Source organism: Gouania willdenowi, chromosome 3, assembly GCF_900634775.1.
Source record: "Gouania willdenowi chromosome 3, fGouWil2.1, whole genome shotgun sequence".
NCBI classification, from domain to species: domain Eukaryota; kingdom Metazoa; phylum Chordata; class Actinopteri; order Blenniiformes; family Gobiesocidae; genus Gouania; species Gouania willdenowi.
This window is the reverse complement of record NC_041046.1, coordinates 35,636,783-35,656,746: the sequence shown is the minus strand read 5'-3', so window position 1 is coordinate 35,656,746 and position 19,964 is coordinate 35,636,783. Positions and strand designations below refer to the sequence as shown.

General features: G+C 37.3%; 3 protein-coding genes across 6 annotated transcripts in view; 1 reads left to right on the top strand and 2 right to left on the bottom strand.

Annotated features, from left to right (window-relative positions):
- Positions 1-1,177: 1,177 nt before the first annotated feature.
- LOC114481014 (uncharacterized) lies at positions 1,178-9,514 on the bottom strand. 3 transcript variants are annotated; one of them, XM_028475337.1, is made up of 10 exons: positions 9,330-9,514; positions 8,648-8,843; positions 6,878-7,053; positions 6,569-6,784; positions 5,170-5,635; positions 4,917-5,050; positions 4,591-4,830; positions 3,523-3,684; positions 1,620-1,709; positions 1,178-1,539 (listed from the first exon to the last, which is right to left on the bottom strand). In XM_028475337.1, exons 2-10 carry the CDS (start codon positions 8,841-8,843, stop codon positions 1,369-1,371), a joined length of 1,851 nt encoding a protein of 616 aa, XP_028331138.1. In that variant the 5' UTR covers positions 9,330-9,514; the 3' UTR covers positions 1,178-1,368. The 3 variants fall into 3 exon arrangements, with proteins under 3 accessions (XP_028331138.1, XP_028331144.1, XP_028331137.1); XM_028475343.1 differs by having other exon boundaries at positions 8,666-8,843; XM_028475336.1 differs by having other exon boundaries at positions 8,633-8,843; positions 9,330-9,513.
- Positions 9,515-11,325: 1,811 nt separating this feature from the next.
- Positions 11,326-16,849, top strand: LOC114480201 (uncharacterized). Its single transcript, XM_074783837.1, is given in 10 exon segments — positions 11,326-11,430; positions 11,531-11,646; positions 12,067-12,160; positions 12,234-12,609; positions 13,561-13,689; positions 13,804-13,865; positions 13,867-13,890; positions 13,892-13,945; positions 14,811-14,855; positions 14,857-16,849. Coding segments are annotated over 10 exon segments (1,086 nt in total). The 5' UTR covers positions 11,326-11,418; the 3' UTR covers positions 15,031-16,849.
- The window catches only part of ace2 (angiotensin I converting enzyme 2), a 14,869-nt gene continuing 11,300 nt past the window's right edge, over positions 16,396-19,964 (bottom strand). Inside the window, exons 13-18 of one of the 2 annotated variants that reach the window (XM_028442074.1) lie at positions 19,881-19,964; positions 19,387-19,445; positions 19,162-19,259; positions 18,888-19,004; positions 17,799-17,993; positions 16,396-16,788 (exon numbers count right to left, since the gene is read on the bottom strand). The exon at positions 19,881-19,964 is cut by the window's right edge and continues 95 nt beyond it. In XM_028442074.1, the coding sequence (XP_028297875.1) occupies positions 16,713-16,788; positions 17,799-17,993; positions 18,888-19,004; positions 19,162-19,259; positions 19,387-19,445; positions 19,881-19,964 (629 nt within the window). In that variant the 3' untranslated portion in view covers positions 16,396-16,712. Of the gene's footprint in view, positions 16,789-17,794; positions 17,994-18,887; positions 19,005-19,161; positions 19,260-19,386; positions 19,446-19,880 lie in introns of those variants that run through there. The other variant, XM_028442079.1, reaches the window with a different exon arrangement.

The window sequence follows — 19,964 nt, the reverse complement described above, 5'->3', positions numbered from 1 at the left end:
AATTAGAATTGCAACTAGTCCTAAATTACATTGTGAATATGTGGACTACATGTCAAAATTGAATTATAGATATAACAAGTAACGCATGCAGCTACCGCTACTTATTAAATGTTAAAACGGCTTCTTATCCTGAATTCCTCAGAATTTTTGTCCACAGTTTGAATTCTTTGGGGTTGTTTGTCATGTTTGTTGAAACAGTGGCTCAATTTAGACCCGATAAACTGTCAAAGTTTTTTTTTTTTTTTTTTTTTTTTGTTTTTGTTTTTAACGTTCTGAAAATTGGCACGTTGTCTCCATCTAGTGATTAAATATTAGAGCGCCAGTAAGAAGTATAATAATAATAATAATAATAATAATAATAATAATAATAATAATAATAATAATAATAATAATAATCTTAAATCATAATTATGAGATACAAAGCCATAATTCTGAGATAGTATCTCATATTCAAGATTTTTCATTATTAGTGAGGATATATTCTCACTAATAATGAAAATATTGTATTCCTGTTATTTTATTATTATGGGAAGGTTTTGTTGTGTTTTTGGAGTCATTCTGCGTATTTTTGTTGTTGTTTTGTGTTTTATTCCATCATTTGTATTTTTCTGATTTTGTTTTGTACTCGTTTCAATTCTATTTTTGTTTATTTGTCGTCATCTAGTGTGTTTTTGGAGGGAATGTGTGTGTATTTGCTGTTGTTTTGTGTGTTTTTCTTTCATTGTGTGTGTGTTTTTGTAAATATTTATCTAATTTTACATTCTTTTTGAATCATTTTGTTTATTTTCTAATGAAGTTTATCATACCCTTCCTTCGGGAGGGCTGGTGATGGTCACCATTATGCAATGAAATGTATGTATTTATTTCATTGCAATAATAAAACATGCAAAGCTGTCATAAAAAGATTGCACTACATGCAGCGTTGACCTTTGACAGCATGTGCGGACAGGGTACAAAATAAAAATAAAAATAAAAATAAAATAAAATAAATAAATAGAAAATAAATTCAAATGTTATTCCAATTTTCAAGTTTCAAGTATATCGAAAAACAAACAATATCCCTCAAGATCTCCAAACCCCTCAGAGGCCACAAATGACTGCAACTGTCATTAAAAATCAACTCCATGTATTTATTTACCATTAAACCATAGAATAAAAAAAAAAAAAAAAACCACAACATATTCAATGAACTTTATCCTGGTTTAACACACAATGTAGTGCATGTGCATGTATATTAATGTCACATCACATTAATATACAGGTGAACCTCATTCCAGTTGAAATACTGGATTGAGGACATTTTTATGCAAATGAAAGACACATAAATGATTTAACATGTGTTAGAGGCCTTTGGTCTGAACAGGGCCATCAAAGCCATAACAGGCCTTGCATCTGCTGAATATATTCCTCAGTCTTTGACTTCCCCTCACTCAGCTCAGTTGACTGTTTGCTCTCCTGTCGATGATGCCGTACAATGTCTTTGGCGATACGTAGGCTTGCAGCCTGTCCACCAGCGAGATTGACTGAATGTGGCCCCACCTGTTTTTAGGACAATGACAACCCAGGACATGACTATAAAACTTTAGTAAAATGTTTTAACAGTAAACATGTCCACATACCTGAAGAGCAGCGTACTGTCCCATTAGGTAGAGCGGACAGCCTTGTGTCCACTGAAGGCTCTCTGATATACACGGCCATCCATCTATAACCTTTAATGGAAACAAACCAGGGACATATTTGAACTATCACTGATCTCTGTGTGGGATAGGGTTAACCCTAACAACCAATGCACACAGTGATAAATCGATAAAAATGTTAAATATTGAAGTATTCAGGAATATACATCATATGCTAAGCAGGGGTCACCGACCTTTAAATACTACATTTTCACAGTTTCACTTTAAATAGAGCAGTGGTTCCCAAACTTTTCACAGTCCTGTACCCCTTCAGTAACTTGAAGCCATGTACCCCCTACTGCTGCACGATTTAAAAACAGGATAATCGAATGCAGAGTTTTTCAACCTTGGGATTGTGACCTAATGTGGGGTCGCCTGGAATTCAAACTGGAATGTCTAATAGTATAGATTAATAAAAACACTGACAGAAAATTTATTTTTAAAATGTTTTAATTATTATTTGTCTAATTATGCACACTCACACACACACACACACACACACACACACACACACACACACACACACACACACACACACACACACACACACACACACACACACACACACAAAGCAATCAAATAAAATGCAGCATGACAATATCTGAGCTGGCGCATCTTGTCACTTTGTGCACTAAATCAATCCTGACAACAACAAACATTATCAAAAGCTAATTCTAAAAGTTTCTGGAGACGCCAATAATGTGTGATATTAAAATGGTTATTATCACGGTTGGGAACCACTGATGTAGTGTCACATACAATGTAGCCCTACAGTAAAATGTGTCGATGAATTTTACCTACCCTGTTGAGGTATAATATAGGCAGTGGCTATCCGTACGGTTGCCATATCAATATACCGACATTCTATCCGTACGCAGCGGCCCTATTTGGCCAGTTTAGATCATGTGATAGGTCAGTCATTGGTCAGTTTAGGTCGCGTGACTAACCCTAAACCTAACCCTAACCCTAAAAATTGTTGCAATGTTGGATTATAACCTAACCCTAACCCTAAACCTAACCATAATACCTAACCCTAACTCTAACACAAACCCTAAATATTAAATCGTTGCAATATTGGGTCATAACCTAATCCTAACCTAATAATCCGTTGGCTAATGTGTAATTTGTGGCAATACATGGTGGCTCCTGATTGCTGGTCGATTTATATTTTAGTTTCCAAATTTAATTATTTCATTCATGTACTCCCTTTGACAATTTGCGTACCCCTAAGGGTAACCGTGCCACACTTTGGGAATATAGGACTTAGAGGGTAAGGAAGGCTAGCAGGCACTTAAAAAGGTCGTAAATGTCTAAGTTTCAACATACAACACTTTATTTCTCGTAATTCATTAAATTGTTTCATTTTCTACATTTCATAGAAAAGTGTGGCTGTTTTACTAGCTAAAACAAACAACTTTTAACTAATTGTAAAACATATACAATTTGTAAAATCCACCTTGGGTTTTTTTATATATTTTATTTATATCATATTTTTATATATAACATATTATAACCCATACACTAAACCTGCAGCATTTAAAAACATTTGTCACAATGTTTCCGTGAAAAAAAACAAAAAAAAACATTTAAAGATAGTTAATTTAATACTAAAACTGTATCAACTGCAGCAATATTGAACCTTAAAAAGTAATAACTACATCTGTTGTCTGTATCTATTTTTGTGAGTTTGAATCCTGGAAAGTAAATCAGATTTTACATGCAGCTCATTGGTAACTAGAGCTCCTGAGGGCCCCTCACATGGTCTATGCTTGCTACCTGGTGACCGCGGACACCTTGTTGGTGACCCCTGTGCTAGAGGTCGCCATCATATTTCTCCAGAACCCACCTGAATTGGGAATTCATTCATCACTTCAGAAAGCAAAGAATCCTGTTTAACATCCAGTTTGCAGCCGGTGGCGAGCCAAATCATGTCCCCAGTCCAGTGTTCCCCAGTGCTGAAGGAGAGGCTCCAGGCCTGGTCTCTGTAGCACCAACTGGCTTCACTCACCTGAAAATCAACAAGAATATCACCATAAACCCAAACACAAAGTCAAAAAAGCATGACATCTATTTAAAGCCATTAAATTGGAATATTTCATGTGTGCCCTTTATGTAATCTAGTAGAATCTGGACTTGTGGGTTCCTCGGTTTGCTTCTCTGCTGTACAGTGTTAACGTGGGGCAGTGGTGCCCGTGCCCTAATGGTTAAAGAAGCTGAATTGTAACTGGAGCAGGATTGCCAGATCTAACTGACCATTTCTAGCCTAAACCCTTTGCAAAACCTTGCCCATCTCAATACAAAAAAATGTAGTGGGTTGCAATTTAATGACCATGGCAAAATGTGGGTCCTTGGGTGAGACCAGATGAGGACCCCTGGATTAAGTTATTGTCGGTACCTTTCTGTTTATTTAATGCTTTTGCTGAATGGTAAATAAACAGACTTTTCTGAATATTTAATTTAAAACCAGATGGGTAGGGTTATGCTTTAAATTATGGCATACTTAAAAAAAAAAATCATATCGAATGACTAAAAATCAATGGTACATAGGGTATACCCCGAACAATTTCACATAATCAAACACACACACAAAGTGTTCCCTTGACATTCTAAACTATAGCTTGTTTACTGTCCTAACCTCTTTGGAGGAAGAATATTGGACCTAATCTGTCCATCACCTTCAACCCAGTGAGGTTTTTTTTTTCCCGCATCTGAGAGGATTTGTCATATTTGGAACTCGTGGCTCTTCAAGGTGTTTCAACAGCACATAAACACTGAACACAAAAATTTCTGTGAGTCAACAATGCACATTTGCCTGATATCAAAAAATTGAGGATGAAGAAGTTCAACCCACATTGAACTATCCCACCAAAATTCACACACCCATCAGCGTCAGTAGAGGATTTGTTTCAGCTACCTGACAAAATGTCTTGACATCCACTTGTCCGTTGAGCATATAAGGCTTCAGGTGAATGTAGGCTTCAGGTGTAACAGCACCTCCTTTCCTTGCTTGGTGAATCATTGCCAGTCTTTTATGGAGACTGCGTTCAGTGTAGAACTGTCGCAGATAGGCTTGGCCGTCCATCTTGATCCCGTGCTCCGTATGAGAGTACCGACCAACCAGGCTCTCCACATCACCTACGTCAAACTGTTTCAGCTGTAAACAAAACAAAAAAAACACACACAGACCAATAAATCTGATGTTTACAGCAGCACTATGTGTTTTTTACTCAATCACTGAACCTGGAGGTGCTTTCTCATGACCCATGTCACATGGCTGGCACCTTGCTGCAGAGCCAGAGAGACGACATGTGCACTGGTCAGACCTCCACCAACTACCAGGACTCTGTGCTCTACTTCACACACAACACACGATCCTGGACACACACAAGCAAACTGTAATGGAAGGATTGGTGTCACAATGGTCTGTGAACTCTGCCACTGTCCAGGGAATTTAGGTGAAAATAAAGGTGAAATGTATCATGTGTTTACTTACTTTGTGTGCAAAGAGTTTCATTCTGTCTCTCGTCATTTGTCGCTTTGACTTTCTGCTTTGAGTTGGGCAAACAGTGCATCAGTTGAACTGTGTGTTGTAAACGCTCCTCTGGGTACTGCTCTTCAATACTTTGCACCCATGATGGGATGTTGGCCATTTGAGCTTGCGTTGGCCCGGTTGCCATGACAACCTGGCGAGCCTTTAAGACTTCACCCTCCTGAAGTTGGACTCGAAAGTATCTCACCGTCTTGTGAGCTTGTTCTCTCTTTCTTTCGGTTACATCATTAGTTTGATTTTCTTCTTCTTCTTCTTCTTCTTCTTCTTCTTCTTCTTCTTCTTCTTCTTCTTCTTCTTCTTCTTCTTCTTCTTCTTCTTCTTCTTCTATCAGATCCTCATCTTCAGTCACTGGTATGATCCGCTCCACTGTTCCCTTCACCATCACTTTGTCCAACATGTATCTCTCCACCTAGATGTAGAGAACTATGATTAGCTGAGTGGACTTTCCTTAGTCACATTTTATGTTGTGCAAAAGCAACAAGGAGGGGAGCGTACTTGTAAATCATTAAATTGTAATTCATTAGACTATAAAGTTCAATTATCTTTTAAGTTTCTTATGACAAGGAATAGGGTATTTGCCACATTAAACTGAGTTTCATCAAACTCTTCACATTATTAACTATTATTACTAACCCTACCCTTAACCCTAACCCGAACCCTACTTAACCCTAACCCCACTAGATCCCTCCACCTGACCCAAAAATAGCCAACATAGCTCTAAAGGTGTCATAATTTAGCAAAAAGTGTCATAATTTAGCAAACGACACTTAATGACAGCCTTCACAACACCCTTTTCATGCTACTGACAGATAATAACAGCATAATGTCATTCGTATGTATAAAACAATTCCAGAGACAGGCTATCTAGGTGCAGCTGGGTGGTGGATTGAGTCGAGTTTAAGGGCTCAGAGGATTTTGTCTTGGTCGTTTGCGGACGTTTTTGTTTTCTTGACCACATCAAACACCATTCTTGCAGGAACACTTCACAGCGAAGTGGAAATTGGATGAGATGAGGATCAGCATCTTCAAGTGAGACCTTGGTTCTCAGTTGGAAAAGGTTTGGATTACCAATTCCATGGGAAGGGATAGGTCTTGCCTCAAGTGCAGGAGTTCAAGTAGATCAACCAGTGGATCGGAGCAATGTCTGCACCGGTCTATTGTGGGGAAGAGGGAGCTAAGCCAGAAGGCAAAGAAACTACATTGCAGTCCTCACCTATGGTCATGAGCTTTGGGTAATTGGTAATATTCTGACTTTATACAAGCCATAATCAAAGTGATTTTTCATGCAGTTTATTTTCTTTTTTTAAGACATGCTGTATGAAAAAGGTAGATGCAGCCACACCTGCGCCTTAAAGAAATCCACACTCAGCCTGGTTCCTGGTAAATTGAACAACAAACTCTTTTTTAGGGTTGAGGTGATATTCAGACGTTTCCTCTCCTTCTTGCCAAGCCTCATGTCATTAAAGAACGTGTTTTCATCCAGAATATAAATCTGATCTGGAAGACTGTGCAGCTCTGCTGTACGACCATGCTTTGAAACAAACTCCTGAAGTGCTTTCTGTTGAAAAAAAAACAAAAAAGGAAGTTGTAAAATCTTTATTCAAAAACCATGTCACATGTTACAATTTAGGAGCGTGCTGGACTATTGTACCTTGTTGTGAGGGTCTGTGTGCACCATTGTGTGTGAGCGGAGATGAGGGATGTTAAGAGCTGTGAACTGGCTTTCCCACAGAGCCGTCCACTCTCCATAGGTGTCCACTACACGGAGGCTCAGTGGGGGAAAAACTCCATTTTGTGTCTCTGCTTGTGGTTCACGCAGCTTGTCACCTGCACAGATGAACCCAAAACCTTGTTGGATGGATGAGAAAATTGCACATGCACATAGTTAACAAATTACATGCAATATAAGCATAATGTTAAACTAAACAGCATACAGACTTTTTAAATCACAATTATGCTTATGTCCGTTGCTTTAAGTTTGCAAGACATAGACGTTTCTGGCTATAGGTGGACTATGCATTTGCATATGGAGTTGGGACCCATGAGCCAGTAGTGGCCCCCAAAACTGGCCCCCTGGCCTCTGAGGGGAATTAAATAAATGCGACCTGTCTTTAACCCTTAATATGCATAGAAAGCAGATAGGACAGAAGAAAAAAAAGGCAGTGGTTAGTGTTTTGGAGAAGTCATTACATTGAAATTGACCCCAATGAGAACCACACACAGTTACTATGTTCTGTGAAGCTATGAAAACCACCACATTGAAGAACGACTTTATGAAATTTAGCAATACGCAAGACTTAAAGCGTTTAGGAGAATGAAAACAAGAATAAAAATAGGATTTAAAAAACAACACAATAGGTTAAATACATTGAGACATGATAAACAATTATATACACTTGCTTTTTTTACTAAGACTGAAAGTCATGAAATTTGTTGAATGTCTTAAAATTGTTCTTTAATATGAGGAATTTCATAGTTATTCTGATTATTTGCTAGGACAGAAGCTGGCTGCTGTTTGCAGTTAGACCCAAGTAAAATGGTATCAATTTTTCCAAACTTAAGATAGAATAAATATAATAAAGGTTAAAAAAATATTATTGTTTATTAAAAAAAGAGTAACAACTTTTAAAGGGACAACATACGTTTTGAATGCAAAGTACTATATTATGTGTATATTTTATCTGGATTTTCTCTTTCAGGTGTTGGAGCTTTCCCAGCAGATTCAGGCTGTCAGTGTATCATCAGCTCTTTCAGAGGTAGCGAAAGTACTAGTCTTCACTACTCAAGTAAAAGTACAGATACTTGAATAAAAAAATACTCTGGTAAAAGTAAAAGTATTGAAGTTGCTCCTTTACTTGAGTAAAAGTAAAACAAATGTCCCTTCAGTAATAAAACAGGCTTTTTAAACAAGCAAATTCCTTATCTTTTATTATTTTAAGAACTTGTATGAAACTGGAACATGGAAATGAATTAAATCTATTACCCTTTATGAACAACTGGATAATTTAGCATTCATTATAGATTCAGCCTTAAGTTTAACATTTTTAAAAACTGTTCAAATGTTAACCATAAAACTAAGGGACCTACCGAACAGAAAAAAGCTCAAACTACCAAAGTTTTGCGTCTTTTTTACGTTGTGGTGTCATCTTTGAAGATCTTAACAGTAACAAGCTCATTTTAAAAATCTAAGGAGTAAAAAATACAGATATTTGTTTCAAAAAGTAAGAAGTAGAAGCAAAAAGTCACCAAAAAAATAAATATTCAAGTAAAGTACTTTGGTACTTGTCACCTCTGGCTTTTTCTTTCCAATTTATGACAACATAAAAACTATTCTTATCTGGTCTAAATTCCAGTTAATTTGGTTTTTAGTCAACTTGATGAAGTTATAGAATAAAACACATCATACTGGGTTTCTCTTTACTCTTTGTCTTCCTCTTGCCTCTGAAACTTTTCTTGTTGGATGTTTCTGAGCTGGCGTGAGGCGGACAGGGTCCTGTGCTGGGGGGTGAGTCATGTTCAGGTTTGGGCTTTAGGTCAGAGTTATTGTTGGTTAGCAGGCTGGCCAGAGTCAAGGCATGAGGGCCACCTCCTATTATCAACACGTCAAGAATGACCATCTGAAGGACACAAAGTTACATGAAACTTAACGGAACAAGAGAAAAGGTTACACGACTTATAAGAATCATCTTAAGCCTTTTATTAATCATATTAATCATTATGGGATTTACTGTGCTCATTGGTTATATGGCAGAACCTTCTTGAATATGAAATTATCATTGGGTTTTATTCATGCCAACAAAGCGAAACAAACGACATGAAATATCATTAAAACAAAAAATTCAATTGAAAACATTAAAGATCAGAAATTGTGAAAAGTGTATTTTAGTAATTCTATGGTATTATGCACTGCTTGATTGCTCTTAGAATAAATATGATAAATAGTTGCTTAAATGAAAATAACTAAAAAGAGAATTCAATAATAAACAACTGCTTTTTCGTACAAAAACATGAAAAAGCTCTTTATAAGTCTGAAGCAACATACTAGAGAAAAGTCTTCATTTTCATTCCCACACCATTAATCAAACCTGTAAAGTGTTTCTCACCGTCTGCGACTACAACGTTGGATAACTTTTATATTCCTTGACCACAATGGATCACAGACACTCTCAGAGCATGTCCGCGACTACAGGTTGATTTGTCTCCGTGTTTCGTGTCTCAATGGTGGACCTCATGCAGCAGCGGCTCATGTAACTCAATCCACTTCTACACATTTAGCAGGACTTCAGTGGCTCTGCTGGGGAAAGCTGGAAATAGCATCAGTGTGCATGTCTGTGTTGATTTGTGGATGTGCATGTATATATTTAGCTGCACAATAAATATAAAACTTCAAGGGTAATGTATTAGCATGTGTGTTTGCAACAAACGTCACAGCAACTTAAAGCAATGTTTATATTTCTGAAAATCACCAAACAAAAAATGAATGACCATTTCTTATATGTAACTTTTTTGAGAAGGAATAAGGGGTGATTTAGAAGCTGCATATACAATAAAAAGCTTTTTAAACACATGCTTATGGAGGTCGACATGTTTGACAAACTGTGGCGTAGTGCTTACTCAAGCAAGTGCACCAAATATGTAGCAAAAACTATATTTTTGGGAGGTTAAAGGCATCCAATCATTCCAATCGTAGACTTACCATTTTAAAGGTGTCTTCCTTGTTGAGCTGGAAGACATGCATGGATCTGCAGTAAGATGCTGATAGGGTCATCAAAATGCTGCACCCACCTCCATTTTACAATTTCTCGTATTCTGGTAAGAGCAATGTCAGAAAATCGGTCCACCGTAATATTCCTGGTCTTCTCTGGAACGTCATAACATCCAAATATGTGGATGACACCTAAACTAAGTGATAAAATGTCTGATTGAAATGCTATTTCATCATAGACTTTATATAGAAGCGGAAATACAAAGAGTAATCCTGACGTGAAGACAACATGATATGTAAAATAGGTGTTTTGAGTGTTTGAACGTTAAAAGTTGATATAAATGACTCCAAATACATTTCTGACATGAGTTAGTAACAAAGATCATTTAAAGTTCATTCATTGGATAACTTTGAGTACTGAAAACCTAATGAAAAGGAACAACATCAGATAAATCATGAACATACTAATGATCAGCTGTTGTTTTGTTTTGAAATACATGTAAGAGATGATTTCTCAACAACCACAATGTGAGATGAGTAAGAATGGATGGATGGACAGATGGATGGGTGAATGGGTCGATGGATGGATGGATGGATGAGTGGGTGGGTGGGTGGGTGTATGGATGGGTTGGTGGGTGAATGGGTACGATATATGGATGGATGGATGGATGGACAGGTAGATGGATGGATGGACAGATGGATGGACGGATGGATGGATGGATGGAAGGATGGATGGATGGATGGATGATAGATAGATGGATGGATGGATGGATGGATGGATGGGTGGATGGATCGATGGAAAAATGGATGGATGGATGATAGATAGATGGATGGATGGATGGATGGGTGGATGGGTGGATGGGTGGATGGATCGATGGAAGGATGGATGGATGGATGATAGATAGATGGATGGGTGGATGGGTGGATGGATAGATGGATAGATGGATGAGTGGATGGATAGATGATGGATGGATGGATGGACGGGTGGATGGATAGATGGATGTATGGATGGATGGATGGGTTCAAACATGATGTATGGATCAATTGTAAAACCTAAAGCCTAATCTCTTCAACAAATGACAGAGGAAGTATAGTCATATTCCTTCAGTGCTTCCTGTTTTCTACGTTATGATATTTGCATGTCATAATAGTTAGAAATAACGTAGAAAAAAAAGAGCTGATGATGAAGTGGTTTCTAACTGTTACTGAAATCAGACTAAAGTAAATGATTAACATTCAGTGTTTGAGGATGAGAGAACACGGTTAGTATTTTTTTCTAATATTTCCAACTGCTTCTCCTTTCCAGTTGATAACGTTATTTCATTCATTTTCACTGTCTTCCTGTTTTTAAAGCACTTCCGCATCCATGAGTGTGACAGCTCACTTCCTATTCAGCTAACACAAAGCAGAAACACGCTGAAAGCTTTAAAAGCCAGTCACTGTCGTACTAGAACTCCAGTGCTGCAGCAGCTGATACTGTCATCATCATGGAGCTGAAGGTGGGTGACGCGAGCACTCAGCAATGGACGATATCGAGCATGTGCTTATGTTTTTACTCTCTTTAAAATGTCGCTTTTGTATATGTTACTTTCTTTTTAGGAGCCTCTTAAGAACGGTGTGTTGATTGTGCACCAGGTTGAAGAAGGAAAGCATGAGTATGAAGTGAAGAATGTGGTGAAGTTAAAAAACTCCAGCTGGAAAAAAGTTTTTGTCAGGTACGAGTGAGAAAAAGTGTCTTTCTCCAACAATTAACATTATTCTACAATGCTATTCCCTGAAAAAGTTTGATTTCATAAGATGACTAAGAATTCATCTGAAAACCCTTATTACAAAGACACAGCTGCTGTTCTTTGTCTCTCTACTCATATAATTCAATATTTTTATCATCCTATTTATTGTGTTTTTTAAATTACCGTCCTATTTTTGTCATTAATTCACATTCATACCATACTTAAATTTATATTTATATTACTTATTTAGTTATTGAGCTTTTGGTCTAAATATGAAAAAGTGATGGAGAGGATGATTTACAGACATGTTATGCTAGGTGTTATACTGTGTATGTGTATATATATTTGCATGTTTAGTATAACTTGGTTACATTTGAATGATATTTTTTCCCATGCATGTCACAGTGGAGACAAGTTGATGCAGATAAATGGCAAAGACCTGCGAGATGTGACACCTGAAGAGGTGGCAGAGATGTTAGCAGAGGGAAATCCGATGCTGGTGAGTTCAATGATCTTATGTAAAACTTTCTAATAAGTTTTGTATCAGTCTGTATCCATATTCCGTTCCATAGACCATCCACAAACCAGGGAAGAAGCAGGTGAAACCTGGTGAGGAAGCCCCTCCATGTAAGGAGACCCTACAGCCTTTTTCCAAGGAGTATACAACGCTGACTTTTGAATGGAAAATGATTAGAGGTGAGCAAAGTGAAGTGTGCCAGCAGGAAAAAGAAAAAGAAGAAGAAGAAGAAGCCGAAACAGAATTGGAATACAAAGAGGAGGAGAGAATGGAAGAGAAAGATCTGCTTGTCATTAAAATGACAAAAACCAGCATTTCCCTGGTGAGGGGGCGGGGCTGTGATGTCAACAGTCCCTGTCAGGGGTGTAATGGGAGCGGATGTGTCTTCAATGACATCGTAGTGGTGGCAGAGTCCAGCCAGGTGACACTAGGTGAGGAACTCACTTAATATCATGAACTTACAGTATGTTGTCCAATATTTAACTTGATTCTACACAATTTTAGATTCATGCTTCAATATTTTACTGAATTGCTTGTTTGTCTGGTAGCAGGGTAATGTCAAAAGTACCGTACTCAATGGATTTTGACAAAATATTAACCAAAGTAGAAGATTCCATTTTATTTTGAAAAAAAAAATCCCATACTCTCATCATCGGCGAATTTTCAAAAAGTCATAAAAGTCTTTATGAACTTTGACTCAGTTATGTCGGGTTGTTTTTTCAAATACTCCACTGAGCTTCATTCGGATTCGGAATGCAAATTTAATTTAAATTCTTCAAAATATTAGGGGTGCCCATACATTTTGATCTACTGTAGAGTCATCAATGTGCTCTTGTTTTCTCTGTTTTTGTTTGTCATTGAATGCGTCCACATTATGAGAATCAGCCGAATAAAATGTTTTGTTGTTATATTTGGTCATTTAGCTTCTCAGTGCTTAGCATGTGCACTTGTTCTTGAATCTTTTCAGCACCTTTTTGCTGTTGATGAATCTTGCAATTAATAGAAGGAGGAAAACAATAATATTTATTCATAGTCCTGTCAAACTCCTTCAAATCCCTATTCTTTCCCCCTTTTTTTCCGGCAAATGAAACAACTTGTGTGATTTAACAAATTTTTTACCGCTCATGACTGTTAATCTCTTCCAATTTGTAACATCCATCTTTCCCTGGGAGCGCTCGGCTACAGTCATCTTAAACTCTGGGTACAGCTGCCATAACTCTGTAGGAGTAAAGTCAATAAATCAAAAAGCTCTGCTATGATGAAATACATTCAGGTTGTGGGGTAAATTAAACATCTATGGGTGTTTAGCATTCCAGGACCAATGACAATAATAGTCTGTTTTACAAAGGATGTTTAAAATAAGGTCCACTTTTGTTTTTCAGTTCCAAGAGGAAGTGACAGTTTTCAAACAGGAAAAATGCTAAACGTTTTGGTCGAACATTGTGCCCTCCAGGCATTACCCTCCACGGTTAAACTGTTCACAGAAAATGGCCTATGCTTCGCTAATCCAGGTGGGTTCAGAGCACCCAAATTGGTGTAACTATATGATAAAAAATATAAATTAATTATTTCACGAACTCAGGACCAGATTGAAGACTGATTTGTTTTGTATAATGTGTTTTCAGAGAGGATCACCATTTACAGCTACATGTCAATCAGTACGGACTGTCCTTACAGAGGAGTGCCGGGTGGTGCTGAACCTCACTGGGTCCCAACTGCTTTCTCAAGTGCTGCAGTGATGAAACAAGTGTGATCATACAAGTGGAGGTAATCCTTTTATCTGACATGACAATTTAGATCACAACCACAGATTAACACTTAGTTTTTGCATATTAAGGAAATGCACAATATTAGACTTTGGGATGATTTCCCCCCCCCCACACACACATACCTGTCAGTAATGGTAAAATGGTAAATGGACTTGATTTTATATAGCGCTTTAATCACCACACTGAAGCAGTCTCAAAGCGCTTTACATATCAGCTCATTCACCCAAACACTCTCACATTCAGTGGGACAGGACTGCCATGCAAGGCGCTAGTCGACCACTGGAGCAACTTAGGGTTTCAGTGTCCTTGCCCAAGGACACTTCAACCTCAACCCTCAACCTCTCGATCAGAAGACAACCCACTACAACCTGAGCCACGGTCGCCCCATAGTTTTGGGATCTTGAAAATAAGGCAATTTTCTTGCGCCCGCTATGAGCCGGTTTGGTGCCGCTGTCGGCCACCAATCTCGCGTGAGCTGCCACCAAGCCAGGCCATTTAAGATGGCAGTTTCTCGCGAGGTTAGTGACGGCGTCAGTTTAGTAAGTCATTTTTTAATTATCATTACATTAAAATCCGGGATATTTACGGGAAAATACAGGCCCAAAACACAGGATACTTGACAGGTATGACCCGACACTCATATTCGCAACATTTTGTTTTAGATCATTAGTTTCTGTAGTGGAATTCAACATCCAGAATTGTTCTGCAAAATGATGTAATTCCCTGTTCCCTGTATTTAAACAAAACAATGAAGATTCATGCAGCCTCTCCTTACTATTCCTACATTTGTATGTTTATTAGTAAGTTTCAAATTGTAAGTTTGATCAATTGTTGATTTTTTGTTGTTGCCGGTGTTTGACAAGCAGAGACTTAAAGTGATCTCCACTAGTGATCACACCAAACTCTGTTTTTGTCGTCTACATGAAAGGGCGAACCGTGTCGTTTTTTGGTGGTCACAGGACATTTGAGTCAGCGCTACATAAGGACAGGTTCATTCATATCGTCAATTCAGAGGCAGTGCAGGTAGGCAGGCTGGACGGACAGTTGGACGAGGAGTCCTTCTTCTTTGTCATTCAGAAGTAAAGTAGCGTCACTTCTTGTCTGACCGACTGTCATTCAAATACTCTTGTTATTTTCTGGAAAGATTTAATAAAATAGAAGACCAAAAAAGCTTAGCTTATTTACTCACACTAAAAACTTGTCAGGGAAACAAGAAAGTTGCCAGGTTGGGATTGTTTTATTTTAAAGATGCAGTATTGGTGACATTTTGGTGAATTTCTTACAATTTATACGTGAAATTACCAGCTACGGTATATCAGGCAACTCTTAACAGACTGTCTCATGTGTGAGTTGGTTTAAGAGTAAATTTGTGCTAATAATAATAATAATAATAATGGTGTATTGCATTAGTGACTCCTGAAACAACATGTTCACAGAATGTTCCACCTTTTATTGGGCAGCTCGTTTTCTACTAGAACTGATTGTTCAAGAGGCGGGACTTCAAACTCGTTCAGATCTTATCCATTTCATAACCTGATCCCGGCCAGGTTAGGTGTTCAGCCTGTTACCATGGTAATTTAGCCAGCTAAAACGTATCCAGCTTCGTAGGACAGCACACACGGATTCAATCCTGGAAATTAGCGCATTAGGAGAACCTCCAGATTCACAGTACAGGCCCTCATGCCTGAATGTGCCTATCCAGACCTCACACTATCATAAACATCATTTCCCAGAAAGCAAAACGACATTAATTTTTTACGTCATTTTGACGGGGTCAAAAACATAATTGGGAAATTAAAAAACATACAAACATCTCTAATCAAGGAGATTTGAAGACATGTTGAACTCGGTGTCACGCTATTAAAAGTGATGTTTTACACATGTTTAACCCATGCATTACCCCGTAGACATTTGCCTGCAATGGTGGTTTTCGCCATGAGTGAGATTGAATTGCAGATGTAGACCGTGAGCGGTCAACAGACACACTCGGCTGAACCACAGTCCCTGAAATAAACAGAACTGAAACCTACTGAAAAAAACACACGTACGTCACCAAAAGTACATCAACGACAAATCCTGGGGCCTCCCACAGGGGCCAGACTGACGCTCTACAATAGACAGGAAACACCAGACCATCACAGCTTACGTGTGTGGTGTGGTGTGTGTGTGACTACTATTGTGCCAACTTTGATTTATTTGCTTCTATGTGTCACATATTGGATTTAAATTACCGCTATTTGATAAATTTTATTGCTACTATTTAATAATACATTATACAGTTGTAATGAATGTTTGAGCTTTGTGTGTGAGTATCTTTTTTATTGAAATTTGTTCAATTATTAACGCTTTGTCTCGATACCGGTGCATAGTCTGTAACTAATATTACATGACATTTGATCAGGTGCAAATGTATTTTTGATTAAATGAAAATGTCCACAATAATTCATGCACTGTCACCTTTTTTTTTTTTAATAATAATTAACACAGTTTAAACAAGTATACAACAGTATGTTACAAAACTCTTCAGTGCCATTTAGTTGTAGTAACGTCACACTTTGAATGTACAATTTAATTTCCACAACTTTTTCATCAGATTTGTTTCATTGTTTATTTACAAAATGAACCACTATTGGCACGCTGGGCGTCATAGATATGCATTATTGTAGCCGCTGTAATGCACAAGAAAAGTGCATTTTTTTTAACGATAATTGGACAAAACTGTACATTACTGATTGTTTGGGATTTATAATCCAGTTAATTCACTGTCACTGTCTCAAACGCTTTTGTTGCTCTGTCCGTTCATTGTTGGGGGTTCTCCACCTGTGTGTTTGCCTTTGATTCCTACAACACAAGAAAAGCACAGCACCGTCATCAACTGATCAGTCAAATGTAATGATGATGATGATGAAGTACTCGCCTCACGTAATTGAGTTGCTTTTTATGGGTACTTGTATTTTTTGAGTGTATTTCTAAATCAGGTCATTTTACTTGTACAAAAATACATTTAAAAAGAAGTAATTTGTTACAATTTCTACAACCCAACTGTTGTATTTTTTTAATTATTATTTTTTGTGATCATTTTTAATTACCGCTGATTAAATAAAATAAGCACTTTTTTTTCACTCCAAAAATTGTGCGTTTAGCCCCGAGCAGGCGCAAATCCGACTCTAACGATCATTTATTACCATTTTTCACACGTTCTTTACCATTTTTCAACGTTGTGAACTTCTTCTTTGTTCAGTTTTTTTTCCTCAACTTTATTTAGATTGTTTCAGATCCTTTAACCCATCTTAATTCTATTTTTCTTTCACTTTTTCACCTTTCTGCTACTTTTCCAATGCTTTTTCCAACATGTTATAGCCTATATCTATGTTTTTCACCGCATTTCAACTGCTTTTTTTTTTTTAAGAATTTGACATTTGCACAAACCTTTTTTTTTTTTTTTTTTAAACATTTATTTAACCAGGAAAGTCTCATTGAGATTAATAATCTATTTTTCAAGAGAGTCCTGCAGCAATTAGGTGTAGGAGACTTGCTCAGGGTGCCACAGCGATGGCCCATAGTGGATTTGAACCTGCAACCCTCCGGTTCCATAATACATTAGGAAACAATTGTGCAACATTTCATCTCTTCCTTTTTAAGTTACATGAGATGTTTTCTGTATGCAAAGGAACTGCGATGAAAGGCAGTAGTAACATTTACTTTGAGTACTATTGAATTGAGCTACTTTTTACTTGTACCTGAGTATTATAATTTTGACTTACTTGTACTTGAGTATAATTTCAATCAAAGAACAGTACTTGAGTAGAATGTGTCAGTACTCTTTACACCTCTGTTGGATACAACCTCACCTTTTGCGTTCTCGGACACCAGAGATGATGAGGTATACGCCCAGCAGGACCACAAGGCCTATGACGACCCCGAACACCACAAGCCACACCTCCACCGGCTGCTCTATGGGAGGAGCCAGTGTGGGAACGATGCCCACAAATTCCAATGTCCAGTCATCTAACTGGAAGGCTTCATTGATTCGACCCCGAGATAACCTGCATGAATGGTTAGAAATGGTTTATTATGTTGCCAAACTGTTCTCTAATATATGTTCATGTGGTAACAAAAAGTGCTACATTAGGTACTTTCGTTCCTGTTCTTAAAATAGATTATACTAGTAGTAGATGAAATCACTGGTTCTCAAACTTTTTTGGTCAAGTAACCCATTTCTCTTATTTCTGAATACAATTACCACGTTTGTCCAACAACAACATTTTGCAAAGAATTCAATGAAAAAAACAACTATAGAGCATAATGATGGAACGAGGGGGTGTTAACACACATTTCAAAGAATGCCATTGTAAATAAGTGGAATGAAGCAGTATTTGGTGCCACATAAAATGTATTTATTTCTATAGTTCTTATAATTTCCAGTCAACAATATTTTTAGATCATGTTCTAATCAAGCTCATTTTCATCATCATTATTATGATTTTAATTTTTTACCTAAATATGCCTCTTATTAAATGTTTTGTTTGTTAAGTTTCGACTTTTTCCCTCTAAAGTACCACCTGTAGCACCATGGGTTACATAGGGGTACACGTACCCCCATTTGAGAAACCTTGGATTCAATTACAGACTACAGAATTTAAGATTTTTTTCCCAATTCTTCATTAATGTAAAAGATTTTTAAAAAGGAGTTTATTTCACCTAACACTATACAGTTATGAGTAAAAGGAAAATTCCCAGGATTTCTGGTCAACAGCTAATAAACTTTGTGTGAAAAAAGACTCAACGATTCAAGATGCTTATCAATCATTCCAACAAGATCAGAAGAATAAGAAGTGTGCGTGTCCTGTTTGATCTAATGTAGTTTGTGAGCCTGACACTGGAGTCCAATAGGTATAAAGCGTGTATGTGAATACGTTCATGTGAGCAGTGAAACTCACCTGATTGCTGCCTCCACTTCCCTCTTTGGGATGAAAACAGAAGGGTTTCCTGGTTTGGTGACCAATAAGTAAAAAGAAATCCTGGGAGTCTCATTGTAGGTGAGAACATCTGAAGCTCTGCAGTGACAAACAAAGAAAAAAAAAACTTCCAAAATGTAATGGAATGTAATTTTCTTAATGCATATTATTGGATGGATGGATGGATGGATGGATGGATGGATGGATGGATGGATGGATGGATGGATGGATGGATGGATGGATGGATGGTACTCACGTGAAGATCAGAGTCTCATTCCTTTGGCTGTAGTACTGCCTCATTGCATAAGCAATACTGGCCTTAAACAGGTAAAGCTCGTTGTCATTCCACATATACTGAAACACAGATCAGATCATCGTGAGAACAAAAAGAAAAACCTGTATTTGCTCATTTTAACATCAAACATTGTCATCAGTGCAAATATCAAGTCCAACTTTAGCAGAAATGGTTAATAATACTCACAGCGTTTTCTCCCAATGCAGCCTTCAAACTCAGCCTAACTTTAATAGAGTATTCAGAATCTGTGTAAGACAATTAAAGTTTGATTATTTCATATATGTATATAAAACTTGTAAAAACAGATTCCAATATGATCATCTTTATGTAAGATGAAATTAAATAAATACAAAATAATTTTGCACATTTCATTCACAGTGAAAAAGTACATAGTAACATATGCATAGATAATGTACACTACTATTTTTTTTTTTGGTTTATGTGCTGCATTATTACTCATGATTTGCTACATTTGGTGTGTATTAAGTATAAATACCAAAAAAAACGGAATATTACCAAATTTATTTAGGAAAATGTGACGATGGTCACGGCCATTTTATTAAAATAATTGCATTTAATATTGAGCTTCCATATCTTGGCTGGAAATTGTTCTGTGTATTGTAAAACTGTGGAGTGCATATACATTCTTAAGATCTCCTTATTGTTTTTGTTTCACCTACATGGATCGATTGTTGTCTTCCAGCCCCCAACTCTGTTGTTCTCCTTGTTCTCTATCACCAACCATTCGTAAAGTTTCTGGAAAT